General features: G+C 36.9%; 3 protein-coding genes and 1 non-coding gene across 4 annotated transcripts; 1 reads left to right on the forward strand and 3 right to left on the reverse strand.

Annotated features, from left to right (window-relative positions):
* On the reverse strand, positions 1446–4163 carry LOC109708399 (protein CHUP1, chloroplastic). The gene is made up of 5 exons (XM_020230120.1): positions 3236–4163; positions 2677–2993; positions 2476–2587; positions 1930–2061; positions 1446–1852 (listed from the first exon to the last, which is right to left on the reverse strand). Exons 1-5 carry the CDS (start codon positions 3866–3868, stop codon positions 1781–1783), a joined length of 1266 nt encoding a protein of 421 aa, XP_020085709.1. The 5' UTR covers positions 3869–4163; the 3' UTR covers positions 1446–1780.
* On the reverse strand, positions 5617–5688 carry TRNAH-GUG. Its single transcript has one exon. It is a non-coding gene; the product is annotated as a tRNA-His (tRNA).
* Positions 9645–11502, forward strand: LOC109708619 (transcription factor MYB44-like). The gene has a single exon (XM_020230426.1). It carries the CDS (start codon positions 10503–10505, stop codon positions 11274–11276), a length of 774 nt encoding a protein of 257 aa, XP_020086015.1. The 5' UTR covers positions 9645–10502; the 3' UTR covers positions 11277–11502.
* LOC109708618 (mitogen-activated protein kinase kinase kinase 3) lies at positions 13739–15541 on the reverse strand. The gene has a single exon (XM_020230425.1). The coding sequence runs from the start codon at positions 15415–15417 to the stop codon at positions 13948–13950; it is 1470 nt and encodes a 489-aa protein (XP_020086014.1). The 5' UTR covers positions 15418–15541; the 3' UTR covers positions 13739–13947.

Genomic DNA, 19230 nt, shown 5'->3' on the forward strand with positions numbered 1-19230 from the left:
TTTTTTTGGTATTTTAGAAATTTTTTCTCTAGCCAAATAATAACAATAAATAAACCAAATCAAAAGTATATAAAATTAATTTTATCCACATTTTGTTTGGTATATATAATTTTTAAGAAATTGAGAAAGTTGATTGTGGGTATAGAAGGAGAAGACTCAATTGTTTGGTGGAATTTTGAGTGCAATTAAAGCAGTGACTTTGGTGGTCTTCCACTATCATAATTATAGCATGTAAAATTGTCACCTTTCAACCAAAAAATAGATTTAAAAAAAAAAGAAAAGCATGTGAAATTCTCAGTTCTCTATTGGATCCTGATCTGTAATTTTAGCTGTTATAAAAATTTAAGTTTGACTTTTAAGCTTTATTGGAGCATTTTACATGGCAAGTGCATGGGAAGTTCCATATTTGGGGCAAACACTTTGATTGATTTTTTTAAAAATTTTTTTTACTTTTCATTTTTATTGATCTACTTTTGAAAATGATTATCGCATGCGCCGTAACGCTACTGTAGGTGATCCTTGCATTTATTGTTAGGCCTTTTATATTTACTTTTCTAATCAAAGATGATCATGTAATTTATTTTTATTTTTTGTTTTTGCATAAAATATCTAAAGTAGAAATGCTACTTTGTATATCGATTGTTTGGATGTAAATCTTTTGAATTTTTAGTATTAAAAGTGTAAGGAGTGATAGGATTAGTCCAAAATATTTGGTCACTATATAAACAAAACTGTATGATTTATATCCACTTTTGGATGTACAAGTAGTATTGCTCATTCTCATATTTGGGCTTATTCCTTTCTTGTATCTATAGAAAGGTTTGTGTTATTAAGTTCTTTGTTATCTAACCAACAGATTAGATCAGTGCAAGTGATTTAAGAAAAGTGAGGCTGTTGTGTTCGATAAAATGTCTCACTGGATATTTTAAGTTATTTCCGCTTCTAATGTACACTTCGGGTCTGTTTGGCCCTGTTATAGGATGTAGGCTATTTGGTAAAGTGATGTTTTAGTAGTCTATTAAAAAAGATACTATATTTTAACATTTTGGCGCAGCAAAATATGGAAGCACCATAATGGTTAATTATCCAAAGGAACCATCAAGCTAATGTCATGAGTTTAGATAATTCATATGATGGTATGGTCGCTGAATTCATCGCTTTACATTCCCATCTCTTTTCGATAATCCTTATTTCTCTGCTTCAACATTACTTGAATCTAGGAATGTATGAAGAGAATTTCTAATTTATAAGTGATTCAGTGTTTGTGGCTCATGCTTACATAGCGAAGCCAAAGGCCTACCAATTATAAGACATACATCAACAGATAGATGTGTTAGGAGAAACATCAACTTTTAGTACAATTATTGCATCTTCTGATCATTGAATGCAAATCAAAGAGACTTATGCTTTTGATATATTTTCAAAGATGCCACAATTAATTACTATTTGGGTTTGTAATTGTCTGAAATTTCTTTTTTTCATGCACTTCTATATGTTTAGAAAATATGTAGTACATCTCTCTCTCATCTGTATGACTTTAAAGACATACCGCAATTCTGAAAACAAGGCATAAGGCCATAATGAACCTGGGATCTTAATTAATTAAACATGAATCTCTTTATCTCAGAAAGCATTTAGAAAACGTAAATTATGTAAGGATCCAAGCTTTGAGAGGTGGTATCGAGGATTGCAGCTTCAGAATTCTTAGTTTATGTAGCCAAGTAATTTGATCCTGAGTGCTGCTTCTTTCACTGTATAAGAAAGAATAACAATGATCTGACTACGACTTGGTTGCTAATTTCTTCAGTTCTCGGAATGCATGCCGACCGTCTTCATCGAATCCATTGATAAACTGTAAAGACCTTAGTTCTTGATGTTAGTATACATCAATTACTCCTATGAAAGTAAAAGTATAAAGAAGGAGGCTACCTGGTGCACTCGAAATGCAAATCGAACACCCTGGAGAGTTAACTCCTCATCATCTAAGGATGAATCTGATTTTACTGCTGTCACTACTCGAATCATGTATTCTTTCACAAGTTTCATGGAGCCTAACTTAAGCTGCACAGAAGGACACATCGGCATAATTTTATTCCCAGTAAATATTAGCAATGCTTCTGGTTAGAAACAGAGCTCGTATCATTTTGCTCTTCGCAGACGTAATTGGATGTTTCTCCTGTTTTACTTTTCTTAAATTAGCTTGTTCAAAGTTCTTTATCATTTAGATTGAAATCTGCTTGAAAGACAGAAACTGGGTACTATTCTTCTTAGAGATATTTGCATACATGTTCTTGCAAAACCTGAATTTTTGCATATGCCCTTTGTATGAAGCTAAAATTTTGCATGATGCATATCAAAGTTTGAATTTTTAGGAAAAAGACAGGCAATTAGATGATCGCAGGGATGTATGGGTAAAATCCCACTCCTTTTTTCACATACTGATCTTCTATAAAGATTAAGAAGCAATCTACGTACCTGCGCAATCATACCAGTGTCCAGCATCCATTCCCATGGAATCTTGAAATCCTTGTACCTTCTGATTGCCGTATCCCTTACCCTTTCAATATTATGTACACTACGCTCCAATCTGCGCAGAAAAGTAACCAAAGCATTATACATTTTATCTTATTTGAGTATGTACAGCTTCTGACTATAGTATTCTACCCATAGACTCACTTGTCTTGCAATGCTTGCATGCGTTTGAGAGAAACCATAGCGGGTAATCTTTCATCGTCGTGGAATGAGGATACTTCTGATTCGAGACTCTTCAGATCTCGGAAGCCAAAAGCTGCTTCTCGCATTGCATCTGCTTTTCTCTCAGGCCATTGAGCAAAGTGCTTCAGCACCGCCCTTTCGTCGACCAGATAGGATAGCTCCTCATCGAGCCACTTGACAAATGCTTCTACATCAGCTATGTCCTTATACGCCGCATTTTCTATCTCCTTTGCCAAGAAGTTGATGAATTCTCCCTGGGTTTCTACATCTGATTTGATCTGTTCAACACCTCTGCATTAGATCTATTTATTTTCTTTTACTAATTTGTGATTAGTCATCCGACAAAATGGTTTCGATACAGTGATTTATGTATACATTTGAAGATAGTGATATGCAAGATTTTCTAGATGAGCAACCAAAAGCAGTAATCTAATCATTTGCTATGCTTGATGAATGTTTTAGCCAAAAAGTTTGAACGAGAATTTAATGAAGAAAGGAAGTCTAGAGTTTTCATGCTTACAGCTAAAAGGTAGGCCGATCTATTCTCGATCTCTCCGATCATCTCTCGAGTATTCGTAGCCACTGGACTTCCCATATTGCCCGCTCTAACATCTGCTTTTCCTTCTTTTCGTGTCAGTGTGCGATATAATTCTACCAATTCCGGTACTCTTCTTAAAGCTTTTATACCACCACCTTGCGGTTTTAAAGCGAAGGGTGGCGGCGGTGGCGGCGGTGGCGATAGCCATGCTTCCTTTCCAATATTTGGTTTCGGTGGCAAACATATAGGAGTTGGTGGTGGCTTCGGCACTCTCGGTGTTCGTCTCCTCATTGAAATTTCTTTCTTAGAATATGAATTGAAGCCTTCATTTTCACTACCTTCTTCTTCGGCATTATTGTGAATTGTCGGCTTTTCCTGTGTAGAAAAGTTACTACAGATAGCACTTTGCAGCTTCTTGGATGGCATCGATCTTCGATCAGCTTCTTGGCCTCGAAGCAAAGCCATCTGTGCTTTTAGATGCTCTACTTCTTGCTTCAGCAGTTCATTCTCCTTCTCTAAACCGCGGTTTCTCGCGACCGTCGCATCGAGCTTGCTCCTCAGACTATCAGTGCAAGTGTTCTCCTCCCTTGTCATTTTTCGATCTAAGAAGCTCATCTTTTCTTGTTTCGGTAGGGCTGTTTTTTCTATTGTAATTTCCTCACTATCCTCCCTATATTGTTTCCAGAGGTGGCTTGTGATTGAAAATTACTGATTAGTCCTTAAGAAAATAACCTAGGTGTCTCTAGAAGGCGAAACTAATAGGTGATTATGTTAACACTACACTAGTCATTTTAGACTATTTTTTTCTGCAATGTATAGGTAGGTAAGGCCTGGTGCTGGGTTAATTACTTTGCTTAAAAGTGGTTGATATGGCGTAGCTTTCTTGGACAGGAATTTGTTGGGACCTAACCTAATAAACTTAATGGTCGAAATAATCCGATTTCGACAGATTTTCTTTACGCTGCTTGCGAGCTTTTTTCGATCATCGAAATTTGATGCTTAGGTACAAAGAATTTTCGCATAATGTAGTGTGGCCTATTAAACTGATCGTGTTTAATTCTCTTATACTGTTATGAACCTCTTTCTTGTGAAACACATGGGATTTAGTTTTGAACATAGTATTGGTGTGTTTTCTGATATCACCAAATCATGTTGTAGTTGTGTGATTAGATTGATATTATTACTTACTATTATTATTATTCGGGAATTTGTATTTTGCCTGTTTTATGTGGTACATTATTATTCTATTTTGGTTTTTCTCATGCACTTTTGCTTTTTTTAAGATTCTGAAGGCTTACTTGGCTATGAAGTTCTCTGAAAAAGAACAAAGATGGGTTTTCCTTTGCCACTCTGAGAGCTTTAATTATGTCCAGAGAAAGGGTAAAAAAGTAAAAGAGAGAATGCAAAAATAAAAGCAAAAGGGCAAAAAAAAACAAAAGGGAGTTAAAGTACATGGTTCTTAAATTTTAATCTGAAATGTCAATTCTCAGTTATTTCTCATCTACTATTCTCTTTAAATCACAACTCCTACCTATGGTCCTCAAAAATCTCCTAAGCATGAGTTGATTCCTTCCATTCAAATTCTTCGTTGTTTCATAATTTTCCTCTTCTTCTTCTTTTTTTCGTTTGTGAAAATAACTAGTTTCTAATGTCAATCTCTTGTAGCACATGCTCTAGAAAAAATTCGACTCGAGAACAAGAAAGTCTCAATATTTTATTTTGCAGATCTACCATGATTTTAAAGAGGTGTCAACTTCAAAAATGCATCTGTACATTTAATTAATTTGTAATATATATATATATATATATGGAGAAAGATACTAAAATACTACTGATAGTAGATATATAATTGTCCTTTGCGACAAGAAATAAGGAATACGACAAGAAATAAGGAAGGGTGAACATTAATGTGCATGGAAGTGCCTTGATGCAGAGGGAATAGAAATTGAAGTAGAAACATTTATTACTTGGTTTCTGCTGCTGCATAAATCATAACCCAAGTTTCTTTGTTGCTGCACATGTTCCCCATCAGATTTATCCCTGCCTCCTTTGTTGCTTTGTTCTTTTTCTTTTTCTCAGCCTGGGCCTACTAATGAAAGAAAAAGTTGAACAATATTTTTTATCCAACTCAAGTCTAAAATTTGAAAATGACTGAAACATGGGTTCGAATTCACAATCCAACCAAATTTGAAAATGACCAAACATGGGTTCGAATTCACAATCCAACCAAATTTAGAAAATGAGACACAAAGTAGTGAATAAAATGTAGACCTGAGAGAACAAAACCAAATTTAGAAAATGAGACACAAAGTAGTGAATAAAATGTAGATCTGAGAGAACAATATTTTGTTCTTCTAGAAAATTGTGGCTGCTGGGATTCGAGCCCAGGTCTCCACGGCCACAACGTGGAATTCTTACCACTAAACTACAGCCACAATTGACAATTAATTTGGCCTTAGTTAACTATTAACTAAGAAAATTGTATCACTAGGTACCTGCAAAAACCATAGAGCCCAGTTCAAGCTACAACAAGCTGATCATATTCTCATGTTCAGTGGCCCAATATAGCCCAATTAACAGTTTTTTTTTTTTTTTTAAGAGAAAGATAGTATTCTATTCACTTTGACGTTTCTCAAGAAACAAATAAGCATCGAATTTGAGAGTTCGGGTATCAACTATTAAATTCTTAGCCAATTATTCTAGATGTAATCGGCGACTTCAATGTAATAAATAGTGAACTTATTAATATCTGGTTGAATATATCATAGATAGTGAAGTTATTAATATTTGGTTAATGTGTTGTTTAGAGATTTGGTAACTGGATGTACGAGATATGTTGTTCTATCTTATTAAGAATTAAGATCAGTGCGAAGATTATGTCGATATTTTAGTAAACTTTTAAGTTAATTATACATGACTGAATAAAATCTAATTTACTTCGTACAAATTCCAAATGAAATACATAGTACAAAAAAGATTTTTTCCTTAACTTAACTCATAATTAATCATTAGCAACCATCCATATGATGAAAAAGACGAGTAGAGAGACATGATTGAGAAAAAGTTATTACCTTCATAACAATTCTAACTGTTTCTGACTGTTTCTGTCGTGCATTCAATGAATAATATTGATCTTTTGTGTGAACAAAACCGCCGAATAATTTGAACTCGTAGTATTTCAATTTTTATTTTTAATTCTCAAAATATTCAAGAAAAACAGCTATTTTTGGTCAAATGTAACTCTCATCAGTTATCTAATTTTCTAGAAGGACGTTATTACTATTATATATTTTTATTTGAGACATAACAAACTAACCAATCAAATGTTACACATTTTACCTGTTTGGCAGATCTAGTACAGAGTAATTGATCAAATTACTTTAATTTATTTAAAAAATTTATTTTTATTTGACCTGTTTGGAAGGTCCAATAAAAAAAATTACTCTAGTCAGAGTAATAGATTAAATTACTTTAATTTTTTTTTAAACAAAATTTCTTTTTAATTGATCTGTTTGGAAGGTCCAAGGAGAGTGACGGCGGTGGAGATGGGCCGAAGGAGGAGAAGTTATTTTTAGTTATGTTCAAAAAAAAATCTCAATTTTGAAAAATTTATTATGATTCGTATAATTTTTCTTAATTTATTTTATATAAAAACTAAAACAGAGTATTTTTTAAGAGGCAATCTAAACTATAAAAAAGAATTCCTTTTTTTACAGAGTATAGAATTTTTCAAAATATTAAATACAGTATAAAATAAAATTCTGTATTATTTTTCAATAATCGCCAAAAAGCTCCAAATCTTCCTTTTTATCTCTTTTATTTCATATATATATATATACTAACACATAAACACATTTATATTTTTTAAAAAATTTTAATTTAGTTTATTTATGTTGAATTAACAATTTAATGGTTCCTTTTATTTTAATTCACAAAAAAACAATTATCAGCACGAAGCAAGTGAAAGCATTAAGGGGCCTATTTAATAATCAACCTCATCAAGGAGATAAAACGAGGTTGGGATTAAAACATAAAAGATTTTTTTTTTTTCTATGCTTCTTTATTTTTAAGTAAAACCACTAAAAAATATATCATAATCGATTTATTAATATTTATATAGAAAAAACTTTTAAGATATTTCATCATACCTAAGACATGTCTTTTGCGTGTCCACCGAACTGTACTGTGGCATTAGAGTCATCCCCACATTTAAATATCAAACAAAGAGTAAATAACTTACTAAAAAAGTAACTATCCTGGTGTCTATGATAAAGAGTTGATGGTTGGTATTTAATGTCTCAAATTTTAAATATAATGATTTTATTTTTTCAACTAAATTTATTTAAGAAAATAAATGAAATGAATGACATACTACTGTTTTGTCCAAAATTTAAAGAAAGAGAGATTTTTAAAAAATATTGATAGCTTGATCCGAAATACTAAAGTTGGTAACATACTGAAAATTTTCTATATAAAAAATAATAAATATTTTAATGTTGTTAATTTTTGTTATCTTCTCACTAATGTGTCTTTTAAAATTATAAATTTTCATACATATATAAACTTTTTAATGGCGACATATCTCACTTGATCCATTTAATAGTTTCTCCATTCATACTAAAAATCTTTTTTGTACTCCTACTAAAATACATATTTTGTCCGTACAGTCCTACACGCTTTCTTAAAGAAATTGTTTCATTTTGGTAACATCATGTGGCTTATATGAACTCATCAAATAAATGCTTTTGAATAGTCCAAATTAAAAGTATAACTACCATTCACAAACAATAAAAAGTCAAACAAAATTTTAAAGAAAAAAAAAAAAAACATATGACATCGAATTAGTGGAGGTTGTTAACGAACAAACGCGCTTGTTGCACTAGTTGAGCCATTAGGTGGAAACTTTCCAAACTTTAATTATTGTACACACCTTATTAGTGTGTTACCTTTATATTCAGACTTATACATTAAAATATATAATTCTGAAACATTTTTATTTAAATCCCTTAAGAGGAAAGCCAAAATCATCATGTATATAAATAGTACTGGTTTTATTAATGTGATCAATAAACAGGATAATAAAATAATAAATAATTTCTAATAAATATGATTAATTTATTGTTGCTCAAACACACTAATATTTTATTTTGTTAAAAAGGATAATTCTAATTGATAACACAAAACCAATCTTGTAGAGTGATTGCATTTTACTAAACAATCTTTGTAGAGTGATTGCATTTTATGCGAATATGAATTCATGTCACAAATGAGTAGGTTAAGATATTCTTTCTATGATCCTTCTAAAAAATAAAGAAAATTTATTCCTATATGATTTCACTTCTAATTTCCTAAAAATGAGTTGATTCACCCACAAATTATTGTCTCTTTTATTTAGTTCACAACTTCTATATACATATTATTTGAACCATCCAAAAGATCACTTCAAAATAAAATTATGTAATATATATATATATATATATATATAATATTATAATATAAAGAGAGAGAGAGAGAGAGAGAGAGAGAGAAGAGGAGAGAGAGAGTCCGGCTACTATGCTATTAATTAGCACGAAGCACTTGGTGCTACAATTTTTCGCCGTTAGATCTACCCTTTTGATCATTTTCACTCGTTAGAGTCATACTATTCAACCAACCATCCACTTCAACCCTAGGGGACCCACATCATCCTAACCATGCCTAACCACATCTCTTAATCTAATAGCCAAAAACTTGATAGGACACAATGACTTGGTACTATTAATAATATATTATAGCTTAGTTCTATATATATATCACATTACTAAACTATCGACAGTACCAAGCGTTTGGTACTATCGAATTTTCGGTTATTGGATGAAAAAATGTGCTGTTAGGATAATAATAATCTTAATCTTCTAAGATTGAGCGGGTGTTGGTTATAATAGTATGATATACGATGAAATGATAAAGAATAAATCTAACGACAGAGAAATTTGATAGTTACTAACTATATATATATATATATATATATATACTATGATAGGCTACTATACTATCTATAATACCGAAGCTCTAGTACTATAGTCTCATTTTCGATCTTAAGAGTATTCAAATTAACAATCTACACCGTTAAATATATTCTAGGGTATATGAAATTCTTAAGAATAAAATTTAAAAATTTTTTTGTATTGTTTACTTAATAAATAAATCATGCCAGAATAAATGGTAAAAATTAAAAAAATCTTTAAAATTTGATAATAAAATTTTTGAATTCAAAATAAAAGATGCTAATCTTGATCTATATATATTGAGCGAGTGTATAATATGTATTCTAATATTTATTGTTAAGGTAACTGAAGCACATTGATTATTGAATACTGATTAGGTGCCAAACTTTAGGTCTTAAAAGCACACAAATTTTGTTATCCACTGATATATTATTGAGGATTTTTTTTTTTTGGGTGGTTGTTTGGTACTATAAAAGCAATGACTAGTACCGGTAACAAGAAACCACGCACCCGATATAACCACTCCCATTTTGAAACGCCATTTCAAAACCCGAGTAACGGCCACCGACTTTTCGGTCCTCAACCGAAACAGAATTAGAGAGTTCAACCGTAAAAAACGGGCGTAGGTATATCCATTAGGTACTAACGCATCCGAACCCCTCAACACTAGCGACATTCGTACTAGGACCTTAAACTTCAATTATTGTTCATCGAAGTCCCCTCAACTTCTCAACCACTATCATTTCCAAATCTAATTCACACTTTATCAGTTAAAAAAATAATTAAACCCACTTGATTTTATAGAATCATCAGTCATTTGAGCAAAATCACTTTTAATTTCACAAATTAAAAGAATATTTATAAAAAAAAAAACCCAAAGTTGAGGGGACAATTTTGAAAACGCAATAATTGAGAGGTCTACGTACAATTGTACCAAAAGATCGAGCGAGAGAGAGAGACCACGCGGTTTAGGGGGGTGGGGGGGATCGAGTGGTTTCATTGGTGAGCGGTTTTATTAATATACGAACGGTTCATGCCACCCACAGCCCCAACGATCACGCCAAAAAGCCGAAACGGTTGTTGGTGTTGTTGGATGCAAACGCAAAACTTTCCCCTTAACGTCCCCCAAACCGCTTCAGAACAAACCCCCCAATGAAACGACCCAAAAACCCCCCACTTATTTATAACAAACCAGGAAGGAAATCATAGAGGATGAACAAGAAGAGGGAGAGGGGAAAAAAAAGGTTATTTTTATTACCAAAATGGTCGCGGAGGAGAGGCAGCAGCAGCAGAGGATTAAAGGTTCGTGGAGCCCCGAAGAAGACGCGATGCTGACACAGCTGGTGAAGGATCACGGGGCGAGGAATTGGAGCCTGATCAGCGACGGGATCCCCGGGCGGTCGGGCAAGTCGTGCCGGCTCAGGTGGTGCAATCAGCTGAGTCCGGATGTGCACCACCGGCCTTTTACTCCCGCGGAGGACGCTGCGATCGTCGCGGCCCACGCGCAGTTTGGGAATAAGTGGGCCGCCATTGCCCGTCTGCTCCCCGGACGCACAGATAACGCCATCAAGAACCACTGGAACTCCACCCTTCGCCGCCGCCGCCGCCACGCCGCTGCCAACGCCACCGCCCCAGATCTCGCTGGAGCCGATGACTCCAACAAGCGTCTCTGCATCAGGGACGATGATGGTGATCCTGCCGATGAGGAGGTGGAGGCAGCGGTGGTGGCAGCACGAATCCCTCCACCGCCTCCGCCGCTGGTGATCACGGCGGATCCAGTAACATCGTTGAGCCTCAGCCCGCCAGGCGAGGCAGCAAGTAGCAGTGGTGGGGCTGGTGAAGCCGAGAGGAGGTCGGAGGTGCCGGCGACGATGACAGCGATGCGGGATATGTGTTTCGTGACTATAATGAGACAGATGATTGCGGAGGAGGTGAAGAGCTACATCAATCAGCTTCGAATGGAGGATAATGACGGCGATTGTTGTCGTAATTCTGTGGCTGTTAAATCTGAGCCTGAATTCAACGACGAGGATTAGTTAGATACAGATTTTATCTTTTTTGGTAATCAAACTCTTATTCTATTATCTGATTGCTGATCAGCAGAGTTAAAAATAATAGCCACAATCAGTCCGACTTCACAGAATTATAATGTACATAAAAAACCAGCCTTTTTTGCTCTTTTTTTTTTCATTAATTTCATATCTCATGGTGTTTTCAGATAAACTATTGTTTGACATATCAATAGATTTATTTTTTTCTTTCTTTAACTTTTTAATATTTTCATTTGCATCTTATGGCCCTTTGAAAAGTGGCCACTGATGCACTAGATCAGTTCAGGGCAACAATAATCCATCTACACTGTCCTGAAATTCATCAGTTGTATGCATGTTGGTGACAAAATATAATTAAATAAAACCGAATGACATGATATTCTATCAGTTTAACTACAACAGTGAGCATCATTTGGACACTGATGCATAGCTTATTTAGAGCATTCATATGAGTAGCAATCAACAAGTAGTTCGAAGAAGGTACCTATTGTGGGGTCTTACGAGCTTCATTGCATTCTCCACTGCAATGTTTGGCACAGCTTAACAGCATCATAAATCTCTACAACACCAAAGATAAGCCCATTCAATTTTTCATAGAATGACATGAAAACAAATCAATAACATTATACATTTCGATAACGTCATTTTCTTCGGAAAACGGATTCATGGAAATCTACAAATTCTCCGTTTGCCCTGTCCCACATAGCAATATCGAAATAAGAAAAATTATCTGTTACAGAAAATGATGATCAAAATATCAAAACCCCACCACCCCGTTTGTTATTCTCGGCTTACTTTTGAAGAAATTAATTCGAGATTGATGGAAGATGCCAACCAATAGTTGCAAGCGAAACATCGTCAAAGAAGTAGGGTTATTGAGTGTTTTAGAAAGCAACAGTGACTAAATCGAGTTATGGAGAGTTCAATGCAGTGAGTAAATTGCACATACAGGTAATCCATTGCAGTGAATAAACTGAGTACAGTGTAGCACAATGTAACCAAGCCATCATTAAATCTATGATAAATGAATCTCCTCCACAATGAACACACCAAATCCAAATTTATAGAAACAACAGCAGGGTCTTTTATTTACCAAAATCTTTAGAAATCGAAACACGGAGAACACACCAAATCCTCATTTACGCACAATTTTTTTTCTATTAAAAAAAAAACACATATCTCTGATACCAACCTCTACATGCCATTGAAACAAAATGGACAACAAATTCAAGAGGATGTGAACACAAGGAGCCATTATGCGATCAAAATAACCACGCAAAAACCAATCCGTACCAGAGAAAACGACGCAAAACTCGGCTTCTGAGGAGGAGGAGATGCTCCGAAGCTACTCTATGAGTCTCTTGGAACTATGTTATGAGTTTAAGAGAGGAGAATACGATTCACAACGCGAGAAGGGTTTAAGAGGGGGTTTTTGCGGTTTAGGGTTCGGGAATTGTGAAGGGGAGATGGACAAGTGAGCGGGATTAGAGCATCGTATGAACGGTATTGGGCCGGTCAAGGATTTGGACCCGAAATAATTTCGGGCCGAGAAAGGTAACCCGGCCCAAAATAGTCCGATAAGTGAATCTACGTGACAATTATACTACAATCATATGCTCAACCTTGCTTCTGCTTCTGCTAACAGCAATTGTATTTAGCAGAGGAAAAATATCTAGAGCTTCTATTAATAGTGAAAAGTATTTTTCCTCTATATGAAAAGTATATTCTTTTCCTCCTAATACAATACTTATGATACTATTATTTACACGGCACTTTATCAAGCTGTAGTATATCCAATAGTTGGGCCAAAGAGATTTAACATTGGGATATTATTTGGAATAATCCATGTGACTCATAAATTCGCTGAGATATAATAAACCATCGAACTAAAAATCCCAGGAACAATAGGCCAAAAATGCTTGCACCCAACCAAACTTGGTATGGGCCAAATTGTCAGTTCGATTCAATTTGGTTTATAGCAATTTCGTTCACTTTGGCTTAACGATAAGTATTCGGTTGTCCTGATTCATCCTAATTTATACCCTAAACCAAGGAAAGCACCAAAATGGAAACGCCTGTGTAAAGCAATTCAATATCAATGCCATATTGAGTTAAGATTGGCTTCACCAAACTAGCATTGTTTTGATCTGAGTCATCGTTTCTTTTGACATGCCGAAGTTAGGTCAAACAGTTAGAATTTGTTGTCTTATCAGGTTGGGTGTAGGACCACTAGAGATTTGTGTGTCAAACTTACATAGAGTCCATTCATGGCTTGCAAACAATGATGCGAATAACTCTGTATGTAAAATTTTTTCATCATATGAACATTATGGGATTGATGGTGGGATATATCCTACCATCCATCCGATTCGATGAATAATAATATATTCTGCCATTAACAAAGGGGGGGAGGAAAAAAAAAAAAACTAAGAGGCTGTAGCCTATATGCTCCCTAGTTATCTATCCCATTCAGCCTTGAAAAATTCAAATTATAATAGTAGTCGTAATTTCTACAAACCTTAGCAGCATTGTGTATCATTTTAATTATTGTTAATTCAATCACAAATGCATAATCAGTATTTAAAAAAATCAACGGGAAGTTCCTAAATCACTTGTCAGGTTGTTAGAGAATAACTACTCACAAATGAAAGAAAATCTAAAAAATTTTACTACTTATTAGTTGATCTCCAAGCGAAACCAAAAGAAGGAATGGTCTAATTGCATTAATATCTGTTTGATCAAGCAACAACCCATACAGTAAACCCCAACTGAATCCAACCAAGTTCTGACACCCTTCTAACCCGCTCTTACAACAGCAGCAGCATTCCCCGCCGGCGCTGCAGCTGCAACTGTTGCAGCTGCTGCTCGAAAAAGCGCTTCTCGTTCCATTGGACGCCCCACCCCAACTTGCATAACCAACACCCCCATCCCGCTCTTCCAATTCGGCCCCTAGACAATCCACAAATTCCCCTGACGTATCCTCCCCTTTCTCCCCCCTTCTCACCATCTCCCACTCGTCCTCGTCCTCGTCCTCGTCCTCCTCCTCGTCGTCTTCGTCGCGGTCGCTCCTCCAATCCACAAACTCTGCCCCCGAAGCCAAATCCCTCACTCTCTCCCTCGCGCGATCGATCAATTTGCTCGAATCGAGATCGGAATCGCAATCCGCCTCCGAATTCGCTTCGTCGGCATCATCGATCTCCCCATTGAGCTCGAAATCGCCCCAGTCCAGCACGCTCCGCGGCGACGGCCACGACGCGGCGGCGGCGCCGTCCTCCGCCAAGAAGGGGTGGCGCAGCAGCCGATCGCAGCTCCAGCGCTCCGCCGGGTCCCGGCGCAGGCACTTGTCGAGGAAGTCGCGGCCGAGCTTCGAGATTCGCGCGGGGGCCCGCGGGACCTCGCCCCCGAACCCGATCCGGAGCATCGCCCCCGCGGCGTCGGCGCCGCGCGCCCACTCCGCCGCCCACGGGGGCTCCCCTGTCGCCATCTCCACCACGGCGCACCCGAGCGACCACACGTCCGACGCCGGCGCCGGCCGCTCCCCTCGCGCCACCTCCGGCGCCATCCACAGCGGCGTCCCCCGCACCCGCACCCGCACCCCCCTCCCCTCCGCCTCCGCCTCCGCCTCCGAAACCCTAATCGCGGATCCGAAATCGGCGAGCTTCGCGGCCCCCGGGGCGCGCCCCGAGAGGAGGTTCCGCCCCTTCACGTCGCAGTGCACGACCCCCGCGTCGTCGTGCAGGTACCGGAGCGCCCGCGCCGCGCGCCGCGCGTACGCGCGCACCTCCGCCTCCTCCAACCCCTTCCTCCGCTCCGCCAACTCCCCCACCGTGCCCCCCGCCACGTACTCCACGTGCAGGTTCCGGCACGCGCGGATCAATCGCCGCCCCGCATCCTCCTCCTCCGTTCGATCGTCCCCCAGGTACGCAACAATACAAGGTGAGTCGATCGACCTCAGAATTTCAATCTCATTCTCTATCGAATAAACCGATTCCTTCGACGCCGATCCCAAATCGACGGTCTTCACCGCGAACACCTCCCCGGTGTTCGCCTCCGCCGCCAAGCTCACCGCCCCGAAGGCGCCTCTCCCAATGCATCTCCCTCTCACCCAATTTAATTTTCTATCCATTTCGTATATATGCGGCTAATGAATAGAGCGCGGGGGGGAGGAGAGACTTATATATATAGAAGCTTTAAGCTGTGGGGATGGAACTTGAAACAGAGAGTGGTGATGGCGCTGGTCGTGTTGGTTTATATAGTAGGTGGGTTGGGGGGATTGGAGGGAGTTAGGAATTGGAGATTAAAATAGTCCACGTGTTTGCGCTCATGGGAGGTCGAGTATATCGGCAGACGGTTTATTGACGCTACGGGGTTTGTGGGCGAAGGGAAGGGCGGGTGTCGTGAAGGGGCCGGTGTCTTGTACCCAGTAGTAGATATCGCCCGTATCCCAGGTGAGGGCGCGTATCCGCCGTACACGTGGCGAGTAGATCCCGGATCCTCCGTTGGATCTTTGCTTGCGAGCCTAGTTCGGTGCTTAAGTAGGTCCTAGTTGGGTCCGTTTTGAACCAAATGCTTCACTGGAGTGCGGTTTAAAATTTGGTGGCTCGGTCGTTGTGGATTAACCACCAACATCGTAAGTTATAGATTACAAGTTAGTAGAGCAGGAAGAATCAACCTGTAGATAAAATGAAGAGGATACATTGTTGATCATAAAACCTATTCTAATATTAGTAGGGCCATTATTATTTTTTAGCATTTGATTGAAGATCAAGCATATAGTTTATTGTTTTTTCTTTTAGAAATATAAAGTAGCTAATTTGGAATCATGAGCATCAATCATCAAAGTCTTTTGCCACCTATACTAGGGACAGCAAGCAAACATAGTTTATTATTGAGCCGCCGATTCAACCAATTTATTACAATTTTGTTGAACTCAATGATTTTGTAGGTTAACCTGTGTTTGTCTTGATCACCAAATTTATAATTCAATTGATCCAGCTTGTCATATTAAACCGATTTTTAAAACATTGATCTATACCGTAAATATCATGATTCAGCCCACTATACTTATTGGTGCTCAAATCATCGGTCCAAAATACTTAAATTTAATTATTATTGCTACGTATTCTTGATTCTTAAATATTTATTCACAGCTTCTTTTCGATTGGATGGTGGACTATTAGAATGTTTTTTTTTTTAGAGATGATGGCCGATTATTAGAATGTTATAAGTTTTTTTTATTTATATTGTGACATTCTCGCCACGTCCCATTTTATAGTTCAAAATCATCAAATAACATGAGACTTATTTACATTTATGGCTGACAAATTAATTTCAATACCAAATACAGTAGTAATCTGGCCTATTAATATTAATAATTTATTATACACAATAGGGAAAAAAAAAAAAATCCCACAAGGTGAGATGACGTGGAAAAATTAGTGGCCGAGATGTGGGTAAGAAAGAAGGGTTGGAGGGGTTCTAGGGTGGAGGTCGAGGGGGATTGTGGGTGGGGGGATTCCGTGGCTTGTGGGTGTGGTCTGGAGCGCACGATGCTTGAGCGGGGGTTTTTGGTTTTAGGTTTAGGAGGCGACGTGCACGAGCCCACGCCATCCGTCATAATGCAAGCCAATATTCCTTGTCTAGGGTTCTAGAATTTGGTTTTTTTGGGTGACACGCTATATATCACCACGCACGGGCGTATTTTATAAACTCTTCACATTGTAAACGACTAATAATTGTAAAATTTTCTACATATATATATTATTCATATGGCTTATAAACAATAATAATTAAAATACAGCACATAATTCTGAATAACGGAGGAAGGAGACTAGAATAATTATCATGTGAACTGGACGGTTGTTTAATTGCCAAATTGCGAAATGGGTTTGCCTACATCCCACGTGAGAGAGGGGTTGTGGTGCAAATTGTGATGTAGCTATAAAAGTAACATGCTTTAAAATATAACCTAAATACAATCCATATCTTTCGAGTTAAGGTACTGCATTTTATATAATGTACTTTCTCAAAAATTAAGTAGCTTGTTGGACATTCAAAAAGCTGACCTGATTTAGTTCTGTAGACTAGACCAACCGCGTCGAAAGTACTGTTAAAATTAACGAATCACTGTATGAAACAAACTTATTTGCATAATTTTTTGATGGTAGGATATAAGATTTACGCTCTACTAATAGCGTCTACAGATAGAATTTTCTATAGTCGAAAGGGGTCAAAAATTGGTACATTAATTGGACGCTAACGGTCAACATTGCATCTGAAATATAAATGCTTTGAACCGAAGCTCGTGTCTAAGTCCAGTGCTAAGTACATGGACGAAGATTCGAATCATTGAATGATGATGATGTAAATGGTGAAGAGGTGATGGTCCATGACCCGGGCACTATGGGCCAACCCCGGTTCGGGTCGTGTCGGTTGTGAACCGGGCAAGTAAGGGGGACGAGGTGGCGAGCCGCGGATGGACAACCCAACGTGGGCGCAGTGGTGAGGGAACCAATGCTCCACAAAGTCACCCAATTGGTTCCCTTTTGTTTCTCTCTTAAATTAACCACCTATTTAAATATATATATAATAATATAATATAAATAACAATAAATATAAAATAACATCACCCGTTTTGACCCCCTTTTCCATGTTTCTATATGCCATCCACGGTGGCATGTATTTGGTTTGTATACTTTCTCGTAAGTTCAACGATTCTATAGTGGACGACGAGAAGAGAAACTTTTAGCTGCAACATATGCATGCATCGGTATATTGCATTGCATTTTTTAAAAAAAAAAAATAATTGGATTGAACTTTAAAGTACATGATGAAATGAAAAGCTAATACTAATAGGTGGTGATTGTGAACTTTACGGTGCACTTGGTTTATACGATAATTTCTTAAAAGAGAATTGTGTGGCGTACGTTGAGAAATGCTTTGAGAAAAGTTTGTGCGTGTGACAAGGCCCGGGAAAGCTAAAACCACTATGAAAGAGAAAAAAAATACATCTTTAATATTTGTACCAATCTCAAATTAATTTTATTGTGCTATATAAGAAAACAAAGAGTCTAATTAAAAATTGAAGATAATATGATAAATTCTATAATGAAATAATAGCTTTAATTTTTTAATTATTTTTCTTGTGTTTTATGTTAAAGATTGTTATTAGATGTTGTTATTACTATATAAATAACAACAGCAAAGGAAATCTTTAATTTTGGTTAGACCATGCCCACCCGATAGACCGAACTAATAAAAAGACTATATTCCTAAATAACAAGCCTTTGAGTCTTTATAATCATTCTCACTGTCCAAAAAAAAAAAATTTAAACAAAGCTTAAACTGTGACCAAGAAGTCTACAAATAAAAAAAAAAGAAAATATTCTTTTCAGGATATGGTCTACTGCTGACGTGGTAGACGAAGTCTAGATAGTTGTTTTATATAGCGGGAATTAAACGCAAGTGTTTTGGAAAACACGCCGAGGGTAAATAAATAAATAGCCAAAAGAAAAGAAGCAAGCACGAAATTTTTTTTACTTTTTATTATTTTTTTTTTTAGAGATAGATAGCACGTTATCCGTTTCGTTTATTTCATTTAGAAATAAACTTAGCTAGAAATATGAATCAAGTAGGATTCAAACTTGGATCTCAGATATTAACTACCAAATTCTCTGTCACTTGCTCTAAGGATAAAAGTTGATCAACAAAAGATAAATTAAAGGCGACTCATCTCTAATTTTTTAAATTTTTATTTTTGTATTATTCCGTGCACTTTCAGGAATAGATGGAGTCAGAGTTGAACGCATGATGACATACTTTTTATACAACCAACGTAACAAATTTATTTGGATTATTCAAATATTGTGTGATATTATTAATGCGTCTTACGTGGTCGAACCAATAAGAAAGAGGCAATAGATTTTGTTCTTTTGAGATC

Source organism: Ananas comosus, linkage group 4 (genome assembly GCF_001540865.1).
Source record: "Ananas comosus cultivar F153 linkage group 4, ASM154086v1, whole genome shotgun sequence".
Classification (NCBI taxonomy): domain Eukaryota; kingdom Viridiplantae; phylum Streptophyta; class Magnoliopsida; order Poales; family Bromeliaceae; genus Ananas; species Ananas comosus.